Here is a 24,402-nt window from a genome sequence, read left to right as displayed (position 1 = left end):
CACAATATGCAGCATATTTTTAATTTAATAAAATAAAAAGAGAAAAAAGTTGCCTTTCAAAAGTACCAAAACCTGCTGGCTTGACAGGTTGTGTTTTGTGTTGAGGAGAAAAGGATTAACCAGTAAAACCCAGGCTCCTGAGGAAGAGCAGCTTCCACTGCTCTGTCCTCTGCTACCTGAGGAGCAGGTGCCCGCTTGCTCCATCCCTGCTGCCTGTGGAGCAGGAACAAGGCACCGCAAGCGAGCTCTGCCCCATCTCTCAGCCCTCCAGGCACAGTGGGGCTCTGGCCAGGCCCCAGGAATGCTGGGGCTGATGCCACCAGTTGGCAGGAAGAAGAGGGGCTATTTGTGCTTCTCTGAATGGCAACTACAAAGCCCAGAAATCATGGCACCGAGACACCCCGAGGTGATGCTGGGGCTTCTGGGCAGCGCAGCCTTTGGCCTGTGAGAGCAGCGGATGTAACAAAAAAAGCAACCTAGAACAACTCAGCAAGCCTTGGGAACTGTACTGCCCCAGCCTCAGTCTCTGCATTAAAAAAAAAAAAAAAAAAAAAAAAAAAAAAAAAAAAAATCAGCCTGGGCCAAGGGAAGCAAAGAAAAGTTTCTCAGAGCAGGGACAAGAAACTGATAAAACCAAACTGAGAGGTACAGGCTTTCACTGCAGAGTGCCCTTCCAGAGCAGATCCCAGGCCTCGGGTAGGACAAGCTGGGAGTCCTTCCCTTAGCTGTGCCTGTCCCGCCTGGAGCGCTTCCTGGCAGCAGGGCTGAGGCCTCCCCCACTGTGGGACAGGCTCAGCTTGGGACTTGCCTCACATGGAGGTGTTTCAAAAAGAAAGCTAGTGTTAGCTTGCCCTTTTCCTTCTGCAGTACTGACAGAAATGGAGCAGCATTAGCCAGAGGCAAGGTGGTGCCAGGGAAAAGAGCTCCCTTGTTCATCAGTGACTTTGGAGAGAAGCCGCAAGACAGAGGTGGGGCAGGAGTACCAGCAGCCCCATGCTGGTTCCCCCCAGGATGCGAGCCCCCAGGCCCATGCCTTGGGTGGAAGTCTTTGACCCATTAAGGCAAATGGAAAGGTTTGGAGCTGTGGCAGCCCGGAGCATTCCCTGGGCTTGTTCCAGCCCCTTCTGTAGGAAAAGCAGGTGGAAAAGTGAGTCACTGGTCCAGCCTATTCATACCCCACCCTGCTCCTCATTGGGTTTTGAGAAATCAAGCAAGTGCCCCCGAGCAAAGGCAGGACAGCAGGCACAGCTTAAATGCCATGGTCCTAGCTCCTTAGACCTTTTGTACAGGTGTCTCGCCTGGTGGCAGCTTCTTACTGCGCTTCTTCATGCGGCTACGGGCATAGACGCGAAGGAAGAGAGCCACGAAGACAACAGCTACGCCCAGCCCGCCCACGACAGTGACAGTGTGCCCATAGATGAGGCAGGAGAGGAGGATGGCAAAGGCCTGGCGGAGTGTCATGATGATGGTGAAGACAGCTGCCCCGAACTGGTTGATGGTGTAGAAGATGAAGAGCTGGCCACAGGCGGAGCACACCGAGAGCAGCATGGCGTGAGCCGTGAACTCCGAGTGGCGGGCCATGAAGCGTAACGACTCCAGGAAGGCACCCTGCTCCAAGAGCGAGCCCACTGTGAAGAGGCAGGAGAAGACGTTGACGCCAAACATCATCTGCACAGAAGACATCTTGTAGGTGAAGAGGGCATCCTGCCAGTTGGAGGTGAAGCTGTCGAAGATTATATAGCCGGCCAGGAGGACTATGCCTGAGAAAGTGGTGACAGTGGACGCATGCCTGTTGGGAGCACTGGAGAGCAGGAACATGCTGACCCCCACAGAGATGAGGGCAGCAGTCAGGTACTCCCAGTACTCATAACTCTTGCGCGACACCAGTTTGCCCATCATCATCACTGGGATCACTTTGGAGGCCTTGGCCAGCACTTGGGTGGGGAAGCTGATGTATTTGAGTGCCTCATACTGGCACCAGCTGCTGAGGATGTTGGAGAGGGAGGCAAAGGAATATTTGTACATAGGAGCCCCGTGGCGCGGCTGCTTGGTCAGGGCGCAGTACAGACCAGCCACTGTGAAGGCCAGGATGCGGTTCATAAACACTAGGAACTGGGAGTCCTTGAACTTCTCACCAGGGTCCGTTTCAGTGGCACCGTACGTTCTTGTCATCACACGCTCCTGGAGGACACCCCAGGTGAGGTAGGAGGCCTGCAAAGCAGGAGGAGCACAGGGAGTCAGGACCCGTAATGGCAGCTGCAAGCAACCTCAGAAAGAACAGACCCCTGGAGATCCTTGCTTGCCCCAGCGTTGCCTCATCCTCTGCACAGCAAAGCTTCCCTGAAACACTGGGACATGAGGCCACCCTCCACTCCACCCACCTGAGGGAACCCACTGTCCTGTGTGGTTACAACCAGGAACATCCCGTCCCAAACAAAACCAGATCAGTTTACAGCCTCTTCAAGGGGAGAGAAGCCCGCAAAGCAAACATCCTGGTGTACAGCAAGCGGTCGTGCTCTAAGCTGCCCGTTAAACCTGACAGACAGGATCAGGGAAAGTTACCGACGCACAGCTGCGGTTTTGGTGCCAGCTCCCTGCAGCAGTTCCTGGCAGTATTCCCAATGGCCTCTGCATTGGTTTTCATTTCCAGCTCCCTAGGCCTGGTTCTTCCATCCAAATCAATTCTAGTTTCAAACCCAGCAGATGAAATTGTCCTCCAGGGATGATCACTGTTCTGGCTGTCACCTCCATTACTTCTGGTGCAACAGTACCAAGCCCCTCACAGAAGTAAGACAGGCTTCCTCTCACCACACATACCCTCCTGAGAAACTGAGGCACAGAGAGATGGAAGGACTTGTTGGTGACAAGGGTCTGGGATCGTAGGCCAGAGAGTGGGTGTCTTCTGCTGGCTGCGGGCTGTGTGGGATTTTTCTATCACAATGCCCACATTTCTATTTTTAGTCCTCACAGGCCCAAAAAGCTGCCCTTCCTAATGATACTCAAACTGTAGCTGAGACTTAGGGAAACTAAGATTAAAAATTCCTGTTTATCTGTAGCCAAATTCAGTATTTTTCTCCAGTATTTGAATCCAGCCCATCAAGGCAGGATGCATCAGCCCCAGCAGGTGACCCAGAGGAGAGCGTGGGAAAGAAGAGCTCTGCTGCTGTGACGTGAGGGCCAGAACAAAAGCAGCCCTAACAATCTGCTGAATCACAGAATTTTTCCTATCCATGGCTGCAGAGCACTGCGATCAGATGGACCGGAGGTCCCAATGCAGATGACACCAGCTCAATGGACCTCCACAGCCCTTAGAGGTGACACAGCATCTCCGGTGGACTATCCTGCTTGAAAGGCTGTCCCCCAGCCTCCCAACACACACAAGCACAGGGCTCCTACCTGTAGACCAGCAGCACAGAAGAGCAGCTTGAAGACCTGTCGGGCTGTAGAGGACTCTGTGGGCTCCACTCGGGGTGGCAGGGAGCCATCCTCCTGGTGTACAGACTTCACCTCGGAGCCAAACACACACGATTTGATGACAGGGAAGCAAATGCCTCGGCCTGAACAGGGTAAGAGAACACGAAGACAGAATTAAACACAGCCTGGGCACCACAAACCACACTAGCTTGAGAGGTGAAGCCGCCCTCCTTACTAGCCTCCACATCTGCTGGTGTGGGAGCCCTGGACAAACTTATTTCAGGGTAGCACCTAGACAGCTCTGGGATGTAGCTCTGCAAGTGGCTCAGGCCTGGTCTGGCAAAGCAGATTGGGGAAACAACCCCAATCAGTCAGAGCTGAACAGGGTTGACCAAGGGGTTGTAGAGAGCTCTCAGGGAGACAGGATGTGGAAGGGAAGCTCCTGCCCTTACCTGTCTCCAGGTAATTCCTTCTCTTGAAGTACTGGATGAGGAGGAATCCCGGCACCACAATACTCGCATAGCCAGCAGCATTAACAAAGAAACGGAAGAGCCAGAAGTCCCCCCACGAGTCCTGCAGGGCAGGGGAGATCTCTTCAGCAGCAGCCATGGTAGGGAGGGAAGGCAGCACGAGGGGCAGGCAAAAGCTGGGGAGAAAGGAAGAGGTAAGTGGTGGGCTACTGGTACGCAGACAGCTCCGCTGTGCATGCCTGCGCCAGCCGCTACCCAGCCTGCTCCCTGCCAGCAGGCAGCACCCAGGTCCCATCCCAGTGACAACAGCGATGACGGCAGCACGTGGAGTAGGAAAAGCCCTCTGGAATTCGAGAGTACATGCCAGACATTTATGTTTGCTTCTGTTAAGGGTGTTTGCTCTTGCTTAGGAACACGTACACTTAGAAACGTGGATTTCCAGGATCAGAGAGAACGTTTGAACACTGTTGTAACCATCTGATTTTGACAACGCCCTTACTCCAAACGCAAGGAGCACCTTGCACTGCATCTTGCACCTCACCTTTTTAGGTAAACTTTAACACAGCTCCTGGATGGAAAAAGGTCACTGAATGGAAAAAGTGACTCCTACCTGGCAGCTCATGTTTCAAGCCTGTGGCCAGAGTGGCCTTCCTCTGAGACCAACCCATTCAGAGCTTCCCCCTCTGGCTGCACGAGGTGAGAGGAGGAGAGCCAGGGAGGGCTCAGGCTGCCAGCCTCCCCCACCTCCTCACGCAGCCCTGCAAAGAAGCGTGCAAAAGGCATTCCCCACAGCTCAGAGGAAATTACCAGGGCTCACCCACTTGGCAAGACACAGCCAGAGGGTAAGGCTGGGAAGGAACTTTTCTACCAGCTGGCTGGTTGGGATTTTACCAGGATTATTCCAGAAGGGGGCTGATACTTCAGCTACAGCCCTAGGTGACAACCTAGCCAGCTTTAAAACAGCTTTAATACTCCCTGAAGGAGTTCTTCCCTCATTGTCCCCTCCCTCCCAGAGGCAGACCTGCACTAATCAGGGGCCATGCAAAGAACAAGAGTAGGACTTCCTACACCCAAGGCCACCTGCATCGTCTCCGCACACAGCAAGCTGTGGATTCCTGCATCGGTGTAGGTGGTTTCCTTGGTCCATGCTCCATCCCTGCCTCAGTTTCTCCAATAGACAAAGCCTTCTGATTGCCTTGGGGGCCAGGTGAGGGTGCTGAAGCTACATAAATACACACCAGAAGAAGCTCTGGGCTCCTGCGACTGAAAGGGCCAGAGATGTTAGTGCCCCCTCCCTCAGAAGCAACTGAGTCATAGGAATTTAGGTCCCATGAGGCGTACCTGGCCCCAACATAAAATAGCTGTGACCTCTAGTAGCCCTCACATGAAACTCAGAGACTTACAAACTTAGAGCTTTAAAGGCAAGAAAGCCCCCTGCCATTTAATGAAAAACAAGCCCTCCCCACCAACCTCCTGCCCCCTTGGGAAAGGCCTCGGGGGCTTTTCTTATCCTCAGCTGCTATGGCCAGGCCCGTGGAGTCCAACAACCTGACCTAAGCCGAGGCTGTGTTTCACCCTGAAATCTCCCTTCTGTTACTTAAAAGGACCCAGAAATTCCCAGCCCAGGGAGAAGTGCAAACGGCTGGGGGTAGGCTTCTGTGCCTGCTTCCTATTCCTCCCCACTCTCCCCAGTGGAAAAGGCATTTTGACACCTCCACCCCGTCCTGTCTCCTGCTGCAGGGGCATCACTGCAGGCTGTAGGGGTGCTGCGGGATGCAAGAACAAGGTTTGGTGCAGGCACCTGGTGCTGAAGCTGCCCATATGCTCCTGGGTTTGCCCGTATGAAGTAACCTTGTTTGATCGCAGCAGCCTTGTTGCTGGGAAGATCGTGCAAAAATGCCATTCACTTTTGCAGAAGTCAGACATAACAGCAGCGTCGGTTGCTACACTCACAGGCCACGTCTCCCTTCAACTTGACAGAGACGGAAAGCCAGCCGCTTTCGTTCAGCGTGACTGTGCCTGCTGTTTCCCCGCCGGCCCCCTCAGTGCTGCCACAGGAGGAGAACCAGCTCCGTTCTCCCACAGCGACCGTGAAGAGGAGACTGTGGAGGGACAATGGCTCTCTCTATGCCTGCGCTAGCAATTCCCAGGCCCCGAGAGCTGACTCAGTGCAGCAGGCCCTGCCCTCCCCGCCGAGGCTGGGAAGGAACAGGGATGCCAGTGTTACAGGTAGAAAGTGGGGGGGCCGTGCAGGGCAAGCAGGCGGCACGCCGAGGCATGAAAGGAGCCTTAGATTGGGGCCTGCAGAACAGCCAGAGAGCCGAGACAACAGACTGGGCTACTGTTCCCCTCGGCACAGGAGGGGCAACTCTCAAATGCACCGCCCCAGAGCCGGGCTGGGCCACAGCAAAATTTGGGTCTTCGGGCTAAAATTATTATTTTTTGGGGGGGAAAAAAAAAAAATCCTGCCTGCAGCCCTGCGACTGTCGAGCGCATCTCTAGCGCCTCGGAGGGCTGAGGTCACACGCAAGCCTGGAGCTTAGAAATCCACGGCCCCCCACCAACAGCCCGGGATCTTCCCTCCCCTCCCTGCCCTTGCCCCTGCCCCGCAGCCAGCTCCGAGCCGGGTCGCAGGGCCCGCCTGCCATTGCCCCTCCACGGCCAACCGCCGCCTCTGCCCAGGGGCTGCCGCCGGGGGCAGCCGGGCTCCTGCATCTCCCCCCAACCCGGGGTGCGGCCGCAGGGGCACCCCCCGCCGCGGGCAGGGCCGGGAGGACCCCGGGGGTCCCCGGGCCAGGGAGAGGCGTGCGGAGAGCCCGCTGCCCGTTCGAGTCGTTTTTCTGCCCGGAGGCCCCCGCGGGCCCAGGCACCGGGGAGAGGCAGCGCCCGGCCGGCTGCGGGGCGAGCGAGGCCCCCGGGACTCTCCGGCGCCCGGCGGCCACGTCCGCAGAGAGCGGGCCGGCAGCGCGGCGGCGACGGCCCTCGCCCACCCCTGCCGAGCGGGACGGCTGCCGCCCGACCCGCTCTTCCCCGACCCCCGTCACCCACCTGCAGCCCGGCCCCGGCCCCGGCCCCGGCCCCGGCGCCGGCCGGTTCCCCTCGGCTCCGCTCCCGGCGGCGGCGGAACCCCCGCTCGGCGGCCCTGCGGCGGCGCCCCACAGCGCCCCCTGCCGCTCCGGAGGGGTGGCCGCGCCGGGCCCACGCGTGGCTCAGCGGCGGGAGGCGGGGAGTGGGCCGGCGCGGGTGGCGGGTCTTGCCCGACCGCCCGCACCCCTTCCGCGGCCCGGGAAGGGGCCAGTATCGCTTCCCCCGCGCCCCGGAGCGGGAAATGCTGAGTCAGGGAGGGGAAGTCACCGGCCCGAGGAGGCGCTGGTTCCAGGCCCGGGCCCACGCTGACCCCACCGCCTCGGCCCCGGCCACGCTAAACCCGCGGTTCCCGCTCGGCTCCAGCCGAGCCTGACGCAGGGAAAAAGAAAAAAAAAAAAAACCCGCTTGCGGTGCAGGAGCCCTCGAACCTTATCCCAGGTCTTCCCATGTCCCTGCCCCGGGCCTCAGGGCTGCCGCCGAGCTGCCAGCCCTGCCCCGGGCACAGGCCGCAGCTGCTCCCCGTGGCGTGGGCCGTGGGGCAGGATGAGGCCCTTGTCCACTACCCGCCCCCCCCCCCCCCAACCCCATCCCAGGAGCCCTGCACCCCCATCCCAGCCCCAAGCAAGGCTGCAGGGCCAGCTGCAGGCACTGGGTGGCCACCCAGTAATATTTGACAATATACTTATTTTAAAATAAAAAAAAAAAATTTATTTTTTTTTTTTTTAAATAAGATCGTGCAGATCACTTGCTTTTGCCTTTTTCCTCCCCCTCCCACTCAGCTCCAGCCCTGGCCCTGCCATGCTGCTCTGCCCTGCAGCGCCTGTTGCTGCCCGTCAGGGCCACCCAGGAGTGCCACACGTCCCCTCTGAAGGCGGCACCGGGTCAGCCCCACACGGGCCACCTGCTCCTGGCAGGTGCTGGCCAAGGCCCGTGAGCAGAATATGGCTTGTTTGTAGCGGGGCTGAGGCCCAGCCAGAAGGCGAGAGGCAAAGATTCAAAAGCAACAGAGCAATCCAGCCCAGGGCTGCTGAAGAGACCGAGCGAGCTCCAGAGAGGCCTAGGGGAGCCCATGCCGCTTTCCTGGCAGCGCTCCTTTGCTCTCTGTCTTTCCAAGAAGGGAGGGCAAAGACTCCACAGCATCTTAGGCTATTGCACCATCCAGGATTTGCCCCAAACAATAGCAGCAAGTGGGGAATTTCCCTGGCTGAGGCGGGGCGAGGTGCTCTCAGTGTCTCCATTCCCACAGCACCTTCAGTTGCTGGTTCCCAACCCCACTGTCTCCTCCATTTTCAGCCTGGGGCAATCTAAAACCCAGGGAAGATCCATGCCCTAAGCTTTTTAACACCCTCCCAAGCCAGGAGATGGGGCAGGATCCTTATCCTCTTTGCAGAAGAGGAAACTGCGGCACAGTAAGGCAGTGAGACGTCAGGCAGGATAGCAGAAGCAGGAATCCACGACCTGGTCTTCTGGCACCTCCTGTGCTCAAGTCTTCAGCCCCGATGCCAGGCACTCAGCAGGACGGCACGGGAATGGAGCACCACGCTGGGATCCCCCAGCCTCCGCCTTGAGCACTGGAAAGGATCTGCAAGTGGGGAACCCCCTGCACTCCCACTCACCTTCTGCAGTGCGAAGGAAGGAACCCGAGGGAGCAGGGTGGGCTGGGGAAGCCCCTGCAGCCCCCGCACGCCCGGGCGCCCCAGGGTGATGCTCAGCCTCCCGATGCTGCGGGGGAGCGGGGTGAGTTAGATCACATGAGTCCTCAGGCGCAAGAACAAACATTTATTAGAGTGCGCGTTAACTCTCCTCACCCCACGCTTATTCTGATGACGTTTGGGGGTGCCAGAGGATGCTCCGTCCACCATACAGTGTGAAAAGGAGTCCACTCCTGGTCCTTCCCTGGATAAGCTGGAGACCCCCACAAGTCAGACCCAGGGCAGGGAGGAGAAATTCAGTCCTGCTGCAGGGCACAGATACTAAAAGAAAAGCCTCCCCTGTGTAGTGTTCATAGTGCCACCTTCTTCCCTTTGAGAAGGCAGCCTGAGGCCAACAAAACTTTTCCAATGGGAGAAGTGGGGGGATAATGTCTCTCAAAGTGGCTCTGCTCCCACTGAACCGCAGGCAGGTGAGGTCCCAGCGGGCAGCCCGACAGGCCAAGGGAGTCCAGCCGCTCATTCAGAGCACACAACAGGCTTCCCCGAGATCTTCAGGTCATCGAAGGGTAGCAAGGCGAGGAGCTGCAAAGGCCAAGGGTGCAGAGGTATAAGGATCCAGGATCGTGTCTCCACGAGGGCTGGGGTAGGGGCCCAGACCTGCGCCCCCAGCCCTGCAGCCTCTCACCTCCCTGGGGAAGTCAAGAAACCCTGGCTGGGCTTTCCCTAGGGCTCGAAGCAACAGACCATCACCCCACACATCCCCAGAGCCAATGCCTGCACGCTACGGGGAAGGACGGGCACAGCTAGAAACTCCTCCTAGGAGCTTGCCCCGAATCATCCGACTCCTGCACCCCCCGACACGCTTGCAGAGCCACAGGCTTCCCTGCACACAGACTCACATCATCGTTGCCATCAGCCAGGTCCTGGGCTGTCTCGTTCTCCATGTTCCTCAGCAGTGTGTCAGCCCCACAGTGGGAGAGGATGGCGGCAATGGCAGCATCCTTGCGGCCCACGGCCAAATGGAGCGGGGTGCACCCGTTGTACATCTGGGCATCCACGTAAGCCCCGTTGCGCAGCAGGAACTGGACAGCCCTGCGGTTGTGGCATTCCACGGCCAGGTGCAGTGGAGTCTTCCCGCTCGTGCCCTCCTGCAACCCGCAGACCACAAGGGCGTGGGTGCGGGGTGCCCTCAGATGGGCCCTGCAGCACCCACCCGCACCCCCCTGGCAGGGTGCAGTCCCCACTCTGACTGCTGTCACAGCACCCAACAGCCCCTCAAGGACCTTTCCCCGCTGTTTCCTCAAAATTCAGTGCCTCCAAGCCCCACAGCAGTGCCTGCCCCAAGGCAGGAGGGAGTGCGCAAGGGAGCCAGGCACTGTGCCCAGCCTTACCCAAACATCGCACCATGCCCAGCCTTACCCGAACATCGATGTTGGCCCCACTCTCCAGCAGCAGAGACATCATGGGGATGTTCCCCTTCAAGGTGCTGATGTGGAGACAGGCCAAGCCTGGGATGAGGCGTCGAGAGAGAGAGCCACAGTCAGCCCGGACCACCCCGAGGCACACCAACCCCAGCCCCACACCTGCTTTGCTGCCCTCCCGGATCCCTGCATACACAACGCACGGTCTCTGCCCCAACCCGGCCGCTGGCTCCGCACCGGGCTGCCCCCAGGTCTCACCTTGCCAGTTCTGGAGCTGCAGGTCCTGGTGGTGCCCGTGGGGCTGGGCTGTGCCCTCCGGCGAGGCTGTGCCCCGCAGCAGCTGCTGGGCACACCGCAGGTGCTGCTGCTCGCAGGCCAGGTGCAGCGGGGTGTTGCCGTTGCGGTCTTGCAGCTCGGGGTTCACTCCTTTGTGGATCAGTGCCTGGATCACGCTGGGCTGCTCCAAGTACACAGCGAGGTGGAGGGGGGTCTAGAGAGGGGGCAGGGACAGAAATTAGGAAAGAGGGATGCCCCACATCCAGGGAGCAGCCTGCGGCACCCGCCTTCCTCCTGTCTTCTACCTGTCACACCCACGTACCTGGAAAAGATCATTTTGGATCTCCAGCACCTCCCTGGGCAGCTGAGCAATGCAGCATAGCGCCACAGCTGGGACGCAGTGGATAATGGCCAGGTGAACCAACCTACAGAGGGGATAAAGGGAATGGGAGACAAAAAAAAAAAGAAAAATTAGTCCCAAGTGCCATGCTCAGGAGCAGAGATCCTCCACTGCTGCATGGAGGAATAAACTCCCCACCTCCCTCAGTCCCCTTCCCTTCCCATCAGCTTGGAGATCCCCCATCTGCCCTCTCCCTGGGGAAGCACAGCAGCAGAGCAAGGCAGGAACATGGCCTGAGGCTCCCCAGGGAAGTCCTTCACTCTCATCCCCATGGGGAATGGACCCTCCTATCCCCGCTAAAGACCGCAGGGTCTTCCCTTGGACCTCACAGCTTGCGCGAGGCTCGGATCCAGCACTGCCCAAAGCCAGGCCTCCAACTGCTGCAGGTCCAAAGAACCTGGGATGCATTCTGCAGAGCCCAAGGGTCGGATTTAGCAGCTGCAGAGGGAGGTCTGGGGTCTGGCAGCTGCCTGGGGAATTCCAGTGCCCCACTGCCGGCTGTGCGCCGCACTTCTGCCTTCCCCTTCGCCAAGGCAGGCAGCCAAAGCCAGGCAGGAGCCCGGCGCCGGTCCAAGATCACCTGCGGGACACAGCCCTCGTGCCAGCTGATCTGCTGGCCCACACCGATTTCCTCTTCTCTCCCCCACATCCTTCCCTTTTGGCACTGCCGCAGCAGGGCTGGCACGCAGCCCGCCAGCGCAGAAGGACATTGTTGACACCTCTGTTGGAGCTCAGTGGCCAGCAGGGAGCCCTGCTCCTCAGGATGATGGCCCCCACAGCCATGGGGTGGGCCAGGCAGTCTGGAGTCCCCCAGCCCAAGGGAGAGGTTTTATTTGCAGCCAGATCTGATGCTGGCCCCCCGCACAGTCAGAACAGAAGTGAGAGCGCAACGGAGGCAGAGCCGAGGGGGAATTTCCAGTCCCTTCCGCCGACCTGCTGCACTCCTGGGCCCTCCTGCGCAGTGGGACTGGGCCCTTGCCATGGGGCGGCCCCCCCGGACCAGCCCTGGCCATGCCGGGCAGCAGCGAGGAGCGGGCAGCAGCTCCCACTCTGCAGCACATGACAGGCCTGAGCTGAACCTTCTGCCACCTCTTTGCCGCCTGGGCTGAGGCCCCTGGGTGGCTTTTACCTCTGGCAGGGATCAGCTCGAAAATGAAGACCAAAGACCAGGCTCTAGACGGGCTCCCGCCGCCCACGCTGCTTGGAGGAGGCGAGCAGGGATGAGGGATGGAGGGTGAGAGATGTGCCAAGACACCCAGCTTGCCGAACAGCCCAGCTTTGGGATGCCACCAGCAATGTGGGGGACAAGCCAGCATCCCTCTGCAGGCAGGAGGGCAGGACCTGGCCCTAAAGCATTGCAGCAACAAAGCAGGGCCGGGGCCGTCTTCTTGCCAGCTGCAGTGGAGACATGGCTGTGCCGAGGAGCCCAGAGGTGAGTCCCCAAAATGTCCTTTAACCACCTCCTCCCATGTGCTGCCCGAGGTTGAGCGAGCACCTGGGACTCTGGGTATCTTCAGCTGAGCCCCATTTTTGGTGGCAAAAGAGGGCTGGTTCCTCTTCGCCCTGCTGCCAGGAGAGAGGCTGATGGGAGAGGCTGCATCCCCGGGGAAGCCCCGGGTCATGCCAGAGGGAATTCCCCGCTGGAAGGAGAGGCCGCTCACATTTGCCTCTGCACCGCTGTGGGGTGCCCCCTCACTGCTGGCGCTCCCCGGGGCAGAGGAGGGGGCTGCGAGCCGGAGCAGACCCTGACCAAGAAGCTCCATGGGCAGGGTCCAGCCACCCTCAGCGGACCACGGGGCAGGGGCACAGCCAAGGGGCGCAGGCCAGGCTAGCAGGGGGCAGGAGCGAGGGGCAGAGCTGGGGGACCAGCTGGAAGAATACTCCTGCCCTCGGCAGGTGCTCGCTGGCCACAGCCGGGGTACGATCTGAGCAGGGAGATTCCCTGCTGGGTTTTGCATCGGAGCTCTGGTCCCCATGGCGGCACCTGTGCCGAGGTGTCCTTTGCCTCCTTGCAGGGACAGCCCCTGTTTCTCCAAACCCGCTCCCAGGCGCCACGTGCGGGAGGAGGCCACAGGATCAGCCTTTTTCAGGTACGGCAAAGACACGATTGCTCAGACAGGGGACTTTCCAAGGCGATTCGTCTTGAACTTTAAACCTCTGCTGCTTTCACTTTCCAGAACCACACTGTCCTCCCGGGGGAGAGAGCAGCGCTCGGGGTCGTGTCCCACCGCAGCCAGCCCCCGCATCCCCAGGAATCCCCCCAGCCCCTCTGCCACAACCCACGCCATATCGTGCTGTCATGTGGGGACAAGTGGGGCAGTCACCAGGGGGGACGTGGAAACCCCGGGCAGCCCTCCGTTGCTGGCAGCACCTTGCTCTTCCTGGTTTGGGTGGCTTTGCAGCTCAAATGAGGTGGTGGAGCCAATTGGGGCTCATCTGATGCTGAGCCAGTTTGGGCATGTATGCCATGGAGGTGATGGGGGTGACTATCCCCACCTGGCCAGAGCTCAGGCTTGAAGCTGGGATGTGCCTCCTTTGAAGGATTGCTTGCTCCTTCTTCCTTCTCCACCTGGGCGCAGCCTCCTCCTGCACTTTCATTTCTGCATTCCTTCTCCTCTTTCCTCATTGCCAGCCCTCAGCTTCCTGAAACAGCTGCGAGACCTGTGAGCTACTCATGGGAATCGTGACGAGGCCACCAGGCTGGGATGAGCCCACCAAGAGTGCATGTGGGCCAAGGCATTCTGTGACACGGGCAGTGATGCCAACCAGGAACCGGGATAGTCTCCCACTGATCTGGGAAACCTCCTATGCCCAGGAGACCTGAGGTCCAGGCATCATGCCAACCTCCACGGCCACGGCTACAAGCGCGTTTCTCTCTTTGCCATGGCAGCCGCGTGGTCCAGCCACTGATGGGCTGCTGCATGCTGGCACACAGGGCTCACAGCTGAGCCCCACAGCCAGCGCACGGTGACAGAGAGATACCCGCTCGCTGCCAGGCATCCCTCCTCACCCAGGCACGGCCCCACGCCTCCGCCAGAACAAGCCCTCCACTCCGCCACGCTTGGGCCATTGCCCCTTCCCTCAGCTGTCTGCACGCCTCTCCTCTGCCTTCGCCCGCTTCCCTGCTCCCTCCCTTCCCATGCTCCTGCCCCCAGCACTCTGGCCTGCAGCCATGGGGGTGGGTGCTCAGCAGGGACTTCTGGAAAGGGCAAGGGATGGAGGAGCCGTAGGCAGGGGAAACGTGGCCAGCCTAGTAGGACAGACTGCAGGGCTTGTTCTCACCACTTCCTCACCAGCTCCATCCTGGCACAAGGGGACTTGTTAGTGCTCTGAATCGCAAAGGTCCCATGGGCATAGGGCATCCCTGGCACAACGTCATCTACTTATCACCAGAGAGATAAGGATCCTGGAGCGCGGGGGTCAGGGCTGTTCCTGGGGACGTCCCCAGGCCTGAACATGCAGCACCGCCATGCCCAAGGTGGTCCTAGTTTTGGCCCAAGAGAACACCCATTTCCACAGTGCTGTCCATCTCTCAGGCTTCTGAGTGACCTCAAGCACCTGGTAGGAAAAGTGTCCATGTCTGAGGACTCCTGGAACTGGAGGCAAGGAGTAAGGGTGATGGTGGCACCCAGCTCTGACACACAAACAGAACTGATGACACCCTACCAGTTCTCTGGCTGTCCTCTTCCCTCCATCTAGAAAAAGGGTTGAACATGTAGATCCCCCACCTGTGGGGGAAGAAACCTTGTCCTCAAAGCAGCCTCTCCCTTCACCATCTCCCCCCAGAAGCACCTGCAACAAGGGATCCAGCATTCAGTAGAATTTGCTTTGACAATTTTTTTCTCCCTCTCTAGATAAGATCCCTGTCCACAGTGGGAACAGTTTGCTCCTGGCTCGTTATTTTGGCTGAGTGGAGCAGTAGGAAATCATGCAAACAATTCACATAAGAGAAACTTGTTCGGGGGCAGGGGGGGGGGGTGTGAGGAAATGGCCCTAGCAGCAATAGAGAGGAGAGCAAGGGAGGAGGAAAACAGCAGGGGAATTCCACGCTTACCCTGCTCTCCTGTTCCAGCCCCATAACCTGCGCTGTTAACCGCTTCCTCAGCCAGCAGCATGAACCTCTGCCAGCAAGCTCAGCAAGCGCAGCTCCGTCCTGCCCTACTGCCCTCCGCCAGCCCAGCCCAGCTCCTTGCCTCCACACACACCAATGCGATGCTTCCCTGCTCCATAAAGCTGTTCCAGCTGCCCTTTGGCAGCTCCAAGGGAGCAGCAGATCCCTCCCAGGTGTAGGCTCATTCCCATGTCCTCTGCTCCTGTCCCGGGTCTCTTGAGCTGTAGATTTCTTCTCCTCTTCCCTGGGCAGGGCACACTTGAATTTGAGGTGGGGAGGGGGGCTGGAAGGAGGCTGTGGCTAGGGGGATGCAAAGCCCCTTCAGCCACGTTGGGTTCGGACCCCCTTATCTCCAGCCTGCTGCTCCTGGGGTTAAAAGGAGGGGTGGGAACCAATGGGCGAGGAGGGGAAACAGCCTCTGCAGAGGGTCTGTGCTGGGGGCTGGAGGATGAGGGGTGCTGGAGGCTGACTGGCAGGAGCAGCACTGTGAGAGGGCTGCGGGCACCTCGTTTTTCAGTGAGGTGGGGAGATGAGGATGCCCCTGTTCACCCACATCCAGCATCCCTGGCCTCACATCCTCTAGACTCTGCACCCACACACTGGAGCATTTTGGTCCATTTCTGAGCAGACGGTGGGTCCGGGATTGCAGAAGCACTAAACATCAGATGCAGGCAGACTGCTTCCTGCAAAACAAGGGGTCTGTCTCATGCTACCATCACTGCAGGGATGGGCCAAGCCAGGAGGCAGGTCAGCCCGTCCCAGGAGGGCCCAGCCACGGGCTGAGAAGCGAGCTCAACAATTGCAATAAAAGTAGCAAACATCCCAAAAGGTCCATTGGCCGCGGCAACTCCCTTTCAAATGGAGCAAATTCCCATTCTTGCTCATCAGGAGGCAAGTATGTTCTCCTGCAGTTTCTGTACACACAGAGATATCTTGAGGTCAGAACAGCCTCTCAGAAGAGGAGAGTGCCTGGACTTTGCCAGAGCCTGCACAACACACCCTAGCAATCATTTACAGCCCCGCACGTATCCTCACTGCCTCAGGATTTACTTTTAATGAAGCACAAGCCATGGGTCTAGGATATTTCAGGGCCCCCCTTCAGCCCCACATCCGCCCCAGTCAGAGGGGCTTCCCGCCTGGCAGCTCACGGAGAAGTGCCCCAAACCACTCTCACAGCTCAGATCCCACAGCCTCTCTTCCTACACAGTCACGTCAGACTCCTTTTTTATCCACATTGTAGTTAAAAAAAAAAAAACCCAAACCAACAAAAATCAAAACTTTCTTTGTTAATTTAGCTGAGCTCAAGCCTTTCCCAGCAGCAGCCAAGCCTGCCTGCAGGGTGCAAGGGCTGAAGCCCTCCCGCCTCGACTGATCTGTTACAGCCAGGCACCAGCTTCTGCATCCCAGAACATGGAAATTTACAGCCACTCTTTTCCTTCCTCTGAGCTGAAATTCCCTGTGCCTCTCTCCACCTCCAAGGCAAACCTATGCAGGTGGAAAGTTTGAAGAAAATTCCTCCAGGCCTGGCTGAAGTCATCCGAACAGGGAAAATAAATCTCTTCTTGCCTGCACGACCTCAGAGGGCTGCCAAGGCTTCTGGGGCATCTGAAAGGAGCCTGTGCGGAGTGGCCTGCCCTCGCTTGGCGGGGCACCAAGCCCTCCCCTGCTCACCAAACTCCTCAGCACACACAGCGGAAGAGCTGAGAGTTCAGGCATGGGGAACTGGACACAGCAGATTCCCTTCTCCCTCTGAGTAGACCCATGTTAGGAATAATTTTCTTCTCTGCCTCACAATGGCGGTGTACTAGGGAGAAATCTGGGCTGGACTCAAATTGTCCTGGCAATTGAGCAAGGAACTTTCCAAAGCCCCTCTGGAAAAACAAAGCGCATCCTCACTTCCCATTAACTATGCCCATCCTGCTGCTAGGCAGCCAGCAGCATCCCGGCCCAGCCAAGCAGGGGGACGCCCAGCCCGACCAGCAACCAGGTGTGCTCTCTGCATCGGACTTCTTTAATCCTTCTCCTAAGACTGTCTCTCTCCAAGCCCCCTGCTTTTTTTCTCCTTTCACAGCGCTTTCCCTTTGCACGCTGAGCATTCATTCTCCCAGGCACGCACGCTGGGATCCGGGGCTACGGGAGCTCAGCAACACCCCTGTCCCGCAGGGCAAGCGCCAAGCAAGCAGCCACACCGGAGCAGGCAGCCTGAGTGGGGACAACCACGCGGGCAAGGGCTCAGCAGGGAAGGCCCCTCCATCACGCGGAGGAGAGCTCAGAACATCAGCTCCCATGGGGCCCCAATTTTACTCGATTAACTGTCCCCGAGCCCTTGTTAAGGCATCTCAGCCCACAAGTCACTGGCACGTGATTTCTTATCAGCAGACGGGGCAGCACTCGCCTCTGGTGGAAGGAGGAAGTCAGGCTTCCTCCACTCCCCTGCCTCCCTGAAACACACACCCGACCAAAACCACTTGGTCCCATTTTCCACCTGAGGGAGGCCAAGGTCTCTCTCCCGTGATGAAGCTGGGGTCCCCTGACCTTCACCCCCGCAGAGGGGCCATGCTGCTTTGCATACGGAGCCCCGTGCAGAAGATGGCCACCCTCCTGTGGAGGGGCAAACCCAGCCTTTCACAGCACAGCACGGCACGGCCAGAAGGCCCAGAGCAAGACTGCACGCACTCTACCCAGCTGCCCAAAGGGCCCATCACTGCGGCGTCAGGTACTGAGGGCATAAACTGCTGCGTGGCCCAAGGACCAGCATGGGCAGAAAAGGAAAGATGTTTTCAAGTTTGAGACAGAATAAATAATCCTAGAGGAGAGGACTAATTTCCCGCACTGATAAATCAACTCTGCCTCTCCGGAGTTGGCAGCGGCTGCCATAAGCCCAAGCATCGAGGAGGTTTCCCCTTGTGCTGGAACGTGACAGGCGATCCCATCACACCCCAAGGAAGCTGGCCCCACACCCACCCCTTTCCCAGGACGCTGGATTCATGCATCTGCCTGGTGAGGCCAAGAAGGAGGGAGTTTCCTCGGTGAATCCTAACAAAGGTTGCGCTTGTCCGGAGGCCGGGGCAGAGCAATAACAGTGCCTGCAGCCTGCTCAGAGCTAGCCATGCCTGCAGCTGGAAAGCCCCTCTCTTCCCTTCCACACAGAGCAGTCCCATTGGGACTCAATTCAGCAGAAAAGGAGCTAGTTTACACGAAAGAGATGGATGCTTGGAGGAGACCGCTTGGTTCACAAGGAAAAGATGGATACTTGGAGGAAAATACTTCAGCTGAAGCACACAGGACTTGCTCTCTACCCTGCTGCAGAACAAGCAGGATATGTATCACTGCCCTAAGTGCGCCCACCATCTCCTGCCTGTCACCGCATTCCTCATCTTTGACCCCTCCTGCCAAGCCAGCCCCACCAGTCTCTCTCAAGGACTGATGTGCCATAGCCCGGTTACTGCAGCTCTGACTTCCCCAAGGCAGCGGGACAGCCAGCGGCACTGTGGAGGCTGACGCTTGTGCAAAAGATTCTTGGAAGGCGGCACCCACACATTTCACTGGCCATCACACCCACATCTCCCATGTTGGCCAATTTCCTTCGTCCAGAAGCGAGACCCCTTTAATTTTGAGCGTGGGAAGAGCCAGTTTTAGCCCTGTTGCTTCATCCTGCCCAGGCTGACGCTCCTCTCCCGTGGAGGCGGGCAGGACGGTATCCAAGGAAGGTCCTGCTGACGCTCCAACCGCCCAAGCACACGCTCTTCACCTCTGCCCCCATCTTGCACGCTTCCCTGACAAACACGGCCCCCTCGCAGGCACACCTTGAGGTGGCAGGGGCAGGCGAGCCTGGGGAGGTGATGGACAGCCAAGACTTCTGCCAGATGGAGAGCCAAAACTTTTGCCAGCTCCCTCTGTGCGAGCCTGGTGCCCCTATCCACTCGGTACCAGCCAGGGCAGCAGGGGAAACAGGAACTATTCGGCCAAAACCCCTGAACTTTCTGTATTTTCAGAATTACAATTACAGGAAAGCATTGTTGCCCAAATCTTCCGAAATATAACGATAGTATGGTTTTAATTCTCGGCCTGGAACTGCTTTGCGGCAGACATTCAAGCAAGGAAATGTGCTGCTGACAGATGAAAAGAAGCTGATGGGTTTGTCTGGCTGGATGAAAGGGATGCAGCCTGTGGCCATCTGATCCCTTTTCTCTGGGGACCTTCTGTCACTGGGTGAGCAATTGCTCCTTAGACTTCAGCATTGCTATCAGCCCTGACTCGTTTTTGCATAAAAAAAAACCGGGGGCAGCGCAATGAGTCGCTGGGCACATGCAGTCTCCATTTGCAGCAACCGGAGCAGTGGATGTTCAGCATTTCTAAATATAAATGCCGCCTACCTCTCCCGCAGGGTCGGGAGGAGAGACAGGAATAGCAGAGGCAGAAATTCACAGCCTCATTGCTCTAACCACAAGAATAGCTTTTTTTTTTCCCAGGGAGTGGAAGTGGATCCCAGGAAAGCCATCTCCCTGTGCGGACACGGCTAGCCCGAAGCTGTAGGAGCTGCCCCACCAGCAGACTTTCTGCTCCCTCCCTCGCTCTTTACAGATTTCCTGTTCTGAGCTGCGCTGTGAGTGAGAGAAAACAGAAGAGCAACTACAACCGCTTGGAGAGCTCTCCGAGAGCCTCTCCTGCTGACAGTAACCAAGGCACCGCCGATTAATGTTTCCCTAGTTAATGAGATGCTTGCGTTAGGCTCCAGCCAAGCAAGTCTGACAAGCGAAGGGCTCAGCCGCCTTACAAGACAGCCCCAAGCAGCAGAAACATCTCCAAGCAGCCGCACGTACCGGGCTCGCTAAAGAAGAGAGAGCGGGGAGCCCTGGGCACGCCACGGCCCAGCTGCGGCGCTACTTCCACAGCTCTGCTTCAAAGACCCCTGGCTCTCTCCGCGGGCACGCTGGCTCTAGGATTGCAGCTGGGAAAAGGCGGTGAAGCTCCTCCACGCCGAGGAGCCCCAGAGCCAGCCTGTAGACAGGAGGGGATGAGAAAGCGCTATCAAAGCAGCCAGCGTGGGGAGCGTGGGAGGCTGGGTTTAGTCTAACCTTTCTTGCCACCAGACTTCCCAGCCAATCCTCGGAGCAGATCCCACAGTGAGCATTAAATGAACTAATTAGCTCCTTCCTAAGCAGGAAGTAAACACTCGTGCTGGCTCCCAGCTCATCTTCACCCTTGGAGCCAGATGTGCCAGGCAAGGATGGAGCCTCCTCGCTGCTCCCGCGACTGAAGACATGTGCCTGCTCGTGTCAGTGCCTCTTAGTTTCTCTTCCTCTTGCACCATTACTCAGTATTAAACTCCAGCCCAGGTCTGGGGCAAAGCTTTGCCCTTCTCAGTGGTGTATGCGCTCATGAATAAAACCTTCCGCTGAGGGAATGTATGACAGGAAAGAGCCGTGATTAGCCAAAGGCAGTTACCAGAAGCCAAACCAAATACCTCCAGCGTGATGCCTCTGCCCTTCAGAGGGAATTACAGATGTGGGAAGCCCCCCCTCATTAAGAGAAACACTTGTCTCCGTCACAGAGGCTCAGGAGGGCAAACCTGTAGCGGGGCGTGCGTCAAAACTGTGCTGAAAGCTGCGGCTGTGCAGGCGGGTTGGTGAAATGGGGCAATTTCCACCTGAGAACAAATACTCCTTGGGTGGCTTGGTCGAGCAGCATCTGCGGCCCTAACACAGCCACCTCAAGGTCTCACCCTGCGCGGCCAGTCTCGTTTTGGGTCTCACTTACGTGCCGCCTCATGCAGCCAAGCCTTCCCCATCGGGGAGGAAATGTTGCATTCTCTGGGGAAGAGGCAGCGGGGGGTTTGATTTGGTCCCACACCAGCTTCCAGTCGCAAGGGGTCCCACATCAAGTGGAAGTTGGCTCCCTACGGCGGGTCCGTCCTGTGCCACGTTGCCTGGGCTGCCTCCCCCTCCCCACTCTGCCGGACCCTGCTCAGATGCCCCACGGGTCCCCCACCCGAACGCACGCCGGGGGTGCCAAGCATCCCCTACACAGCGCGAGGCTCTCAGGATGGGGGGGCTCGAGGAGTCCTTCACAGCCCGGGCTGAGCTCGGGAGAGAGCTAGGGACCACCGCAGATACAAAGCCCGGCTTATCTCTAGGCACCGGCTCCCCGCCACCGGCCGGCTGCGAGGGGCCAAGCCCGGGGCTGGCGGGGGGGGACGCTCGCAAGGGGGAGGGAGGGACGGAGGGCAGGGGTCGCGGTCACTCACGTGTCTCCGTCCTCCGAAACGTAGGTGAGGGCCTCCAGCTGCTGCCGGCTGAGCCCCCCGGGGGACGGCGGCGGCTCCTCGGCGCGGCAGGCGGCCGGTAGCCCGGGCAGGGGCTCGGGGAGGCCGCCGGAGCCGTAGCTGGAGTCCAGCCGCTCCTCGGGCAGGGTCTCGGTGGCGGCGGTGGGGGTGGCGGCGGAGGGGGGGATCTCGGCGGCGGCGGGGGTCTCCCTCCCGCCGGGCAGCGAGCGCAGGGACTCGATGCCCGAGTCGCACTGCCCCTCCTCCCCCTCCCAGCCCCCCGCTTCCTTGCGGCACTCGCCGCCCGCCGACCGCGACATCGCTCAGCGCCCACCGACCGCCCAACCCGGCCCCGGCCCCGGCCCCGACCCCGGCCCCAGCTCCGGCCCCGGCGCCGGTGGGCTCATGGCCGGAAAGCCAGCGAGCGGCGGCCGGCACGGAGGCGAAGGCACCGCGGCTCCTCCTCCTCCTCCTCCTCCCCCCCTGCCCGCACTGAGTCAGCCGCGCCCGGCCCCGCCTGCCCGGGATTCCCCCCGCCGCGCTGCCCCGGCACCCCCGAAACGGTGGGGGCGGGGGGGGGGGCAGAGATATGGGGGGAAGGAGAGGTTTGCTTTCCCCGTGTGCGTGGTTTAACCCGTTTCACCCGCCCAGACGCCTCCTTGCCTGTCCCGCCGGTGCAGGCAAAGGGAACGGTCCCTCCAGTTGGCTGCACAGGTCGCTGGCTGCAGCCGCTTCCCACCGCCTTTCTGGGTGGCGAATACAAAGGCCAAAACCCCAGGGTGGCTGCCGGGGCTCACGGGAGAGTGGCCAGCACCCAGAGATGAGAGTTGAAACCAGAAGCTCAAAGGAAGGCCCAGCTCTCTGCCTGCCAGATTGCCCAGGCTGCGTTTCAGTGCTCTCCCGACATCAAAACTCCCCGGTTGTGTTCCTCATGGATCTGCGCAGACTTCATCTGGTAATTTTCCAGTGTCCGAAGCAGTGGGCTTTCTGCAGAAGACAACCTAGATAGCTCGTAACACAAGTGACACTTTAAATCAGTTTCACTTGTTACTTTTACGGCTTGATGTGCCTCTCCGCCCCCACAGGGTGCCCATTTTTCCAGTTTGGCCTAGCAGGAGGGGAAGGATCTCTGTGCTACACACCTGCAAGGGAGCTCACCTGGGAAGAGCTTGACAGTGGGTACAGGACCGAGTTCACCCAAACCACATGCAAAGTGCCAATGACTTCCCCCTCCCGCGCTGCAGCTGCCGCTGTGGGCTTGCGTCACTCCCCGAGCGCTGGCCACCAGGCCTTTAACTGCAGCCTTGCTGCAGGCGAGCTACCCACGAGAAGTTCCTCTGACCAAGCAGGAGGCAAGGTTTTGGGGTGCGAGGGCAGCAGGAGGCAGGCAGGGGAAGTCTCTTTTGGCATCAGTAACTTCCAGTCACAAGTTTTTCCTCCCACGCTCAGAATCGGTTTCAGTATCTCCAGTTGTGTCCCTGGCACTGCCTGGCTGCCAGACTGTAATTGCTAAGGGACAGGAGCTTCTCCCACGTCTTATCTCTGTCCAATGCAGGAAAGGGATCTGGGCCATGTATTCATGTCACTGCCCCCCACATTCTGGTGGTGGCTGCATCCCAGCTCCATGTGCATCTGCAGCTGAATTTCTACACTTCCAGCTTTCTGTACCCAGCTGCTACTAGGTTACCCATCAAGTACCTTCCAAAATGCCTTTTCCATTTTCTCTAGTAACATAGCAGATGTTGCTATAGATGCAGCTCCATCGTGGAATGATTTCTTGAAGACAGTTGTGTGGATGAAATCAGGTATTGGGAGAAACCCGTGTTGGTCAAATCAGCGCAATCCAGTGTGGTGATGCACAAAGATTTCACTTTTCTGTGAGCTAGGTGCTGCTTAGCTTTGCCCCTTGATTATCTTGCAATGTCCTCTTCCAGTTGCAGCATAGGTATGGAGCCTGCTTCCAGGCCTAGCACAGGTCCAGGAGTGGTTCAGCCGAAGCACAGAGCCCTGGACCAGCTCTGCAGGGAGGCAACTCAAGCTTCACCACTTGGGACTCTACAGTCCAGTCCACAGCAAGCTGCCTACACCTCTGGCTGCCACACAGCCCCTGGAGGTGACCTTCTGCTGCTGCAGACGTGGAGCTAGCGGTCTGGCAGCATCCCTGATGCCAGCTGAACTTTCTTCAGCTGGCCGGTGCTCTCCCAGGGCTGTGTTGCAGTGGTCTGCTGCAGCCGAGCAGTGGTGACCAGGCACTCCCCATTAAAATCAGCTATGGCACCCAGGCACCCAGGCCCGAATATTCTGCGCTCTCACCTTCCAGCTACACCCGCTAATACCTGGCTCAGGCACCTTGCCATCTCTCTTTTGGCTGGGTGTGCGGACCATTTGACCAGAAAGTCTGAAAGATGAGCTTGGCCCCTCTGCATTATTTGCCTTCTGTCACTCGTTCAGCAAGGCTTGGGCTCTATTTCACGCTGTCCTCCTGTCAGAGAGCTTTTCTGCCTGGCCATGCGGGTTTTGGGCTTATATTATTTTCAGAGGCTTTAAATACAGTTATACATAGACATAACACATGGATATGTATTTTATATATATAATGTATTGGCACATAGTGGTGGAGGGGGTAAAAACATTTAAATATAACATAGAATCATAGAACGTTTGGGTTGGAAGGGACTTTCAAAGGTCATCTAGTCCAAGCCCCCTGCAAGAAGCAGGGACATCTTCAACTAGATCAGGTTGCTCAGAGCCCCATCCAACCTGGCCTTGAATGTTTCCAGGGATGGGGCATCAACCACCTCTCTGGGCAACCTGTTCCAGTGTTCCAGCACCCTCAGTATAAAAAATGTTTTCCTAATATCTAATCTAAATCTACCTCCCTCTATTTTTAAATCTTTACCCCTAATCCTGTCACAACAGGCCCCGCTGAACAGTCTCTCCCCAGTCTTGATGTTCTGACTTGCTTTTGAGGATTTTAAAAATGCAGACTCTAATTCTGGGCCCTCTCCAGTCCCCTTTAAGACGTGTCGCTTAAAATGGTTAAAATTGCAGGGTAAAAATACAGAGATGGGGATCTGTTCCCACTAGAGGTCAGTGTCAACACACGCCACTCGAAGGTACCCAGCGCTGCCCAAAATAACCTCTCTGGCAAGAAACTCAGCTCGGAAGGGCTCTCCCACCACACTGGGCGGCCAGGAGCATCGGGGCAGAGCCTGGGCATGGGAAGGACTCTCCAGGCGACCTGTGACCCCCGGTACTGTCCCCAGCAATGTCCTGCCCTCAAGTACAGCCCTCTGATTTCCTCAG

The 24,402-nt window shown here is 58.3% G+C and overlaps 2 protein-coding genes across 3 annotated transcripts; both read right to left on the bottom strand.

The window, feature by feature from the left end:
• Nucleotides 1-4,077, bottom strand: SLC35B2 (solute carrier family 35 member B2). 2 transcript variants are annotated; one of them, XM_010122244.2, is made up of 3 exons: nucleotides 3,867-4,077; nucleotides 3,397-3,557; nucleotides 1-2,211 (listed from the first exon to the last, which is right to left on the bottom strand). In XM_010122244.2, the coding sequence occupies exons 1-3, from the start codon at nucleotides 4,021-4,023 to the stop codon at nucleotides 1,273-1,275; spliced, it is 1,257 nt and encodes a 418-aa protein (XP_010120546.2). In that variant the 5' UTR covers nucleotides 4,024-4,077; the 3' UTR covers nucleotides 1-1,272. The 2 variants fall into 2 exon arrangements, with proteins under 2 accessions (XP_010120546.2, XP_086601842.1); XM_086745716.1 differs by lacking the exons at nucleotides 3,397-3,557; nucleotides 3,867-4,077 and adding an exon at nucleotides 2,563-2,749.
• Nucleotides 4,078-8,730: 4,653 nt separating this feature from the next.
• NFKBIE (NFKB inhibitor epsilon) lies at nucleotides 8,731-21,485 on the bottom strand. The gene is made up of 6 exons (XM_086744391.1): nucleotides 21,079-21,485; nucleotides 10,643-10,745; nucleotides 10,303-10,534; nucleotides 10,043-10,131; nucleotides 9,523-9,771; nucleotides 8,731-9,205 (listed from the first exon to the last, which is right to left on the bottom strand). The coding sequence occupies exons 1-6, from the start codon at nucleotides 21,414-21,416 to the stop codon at nucleotides 9,140-9,142; spliced, it is 1,077 nt and encodes a 358-aa protein (XP_086600517.1). The 5' UTR covers nucleotides 21,417-21,485; the 3' UTR covers nucleotides 8,731-9,139.
• Between the last annotated feature and the right edge of the window lie 2,917 nt (nucleotides 21,486-24,402).

This window comes from Chlamydotis macqueenii, chromosome 3, assembly GCF_036417535.1.
Source record: "Chlamydotis macqueenii isolate bChlMac1 chromosome 3, bChlMac1.mat, whole genome shotgun sequence".
NCBI classification, from domain to species: domain Eukaryota; kingdom Metazoa; phylum Chordata; class Aves; order Otidiformes; family Otididae; genus Chlamydotis; species Chlamydotis macqueenii.
This window is presented reverse-complemented; position numbering and strand designations above follow the sequence as displayed.

Excerpts from the sequence above, each read along its gene's own strand:
- SLC35B2 (XM_010122244.2), bottom strand. The coding sequence starts at position 4,023 with ATGGCTGCTGCTGAAGAGATCTCCCCTGCCCTGCAGGACTCGTGGGGG. Across the intron at positions 3,558-3,866 it reads AAGGAATTACCTGGAGACAG|GCCGAGGCATTTGCTTCCCT; the intron begins GTAAGGGCAGGA and ends TACCCTGTTCAG. Across the intron at positions 2,212-3,396 it reads TCTGTGCTGCTGGTCTACAG|GCCTCCTACCTCACCTGGGG; the intron begins GTAGGAGCCCTG and ends CCTGCTTTGCAG.
- NFKBIE (XM_086744391.1), bottom strand. The coding sequence starts at position 21,416 with ATGTCGCGGTCGGCGGGCGGCGAGTGCCGCAAGGAAGCGGGGGGCTGG. Across the intron at positions 10,746-21,078 it reads GTTTCGGAGGACGGAGACAC|GTTGGTTCACCTGGCCATTA; the intron begins GTGAGTGACCGC and ends TCCCCTCTGTAG. Across the intron at positions 9,206-9,522 it reads TGGCTGATGGCAACGATGAT|CTCCTCGCCTTGCTACCCTT; the intron begins GTGAGTCTGTGT and ends TGGCCTTTGCAG.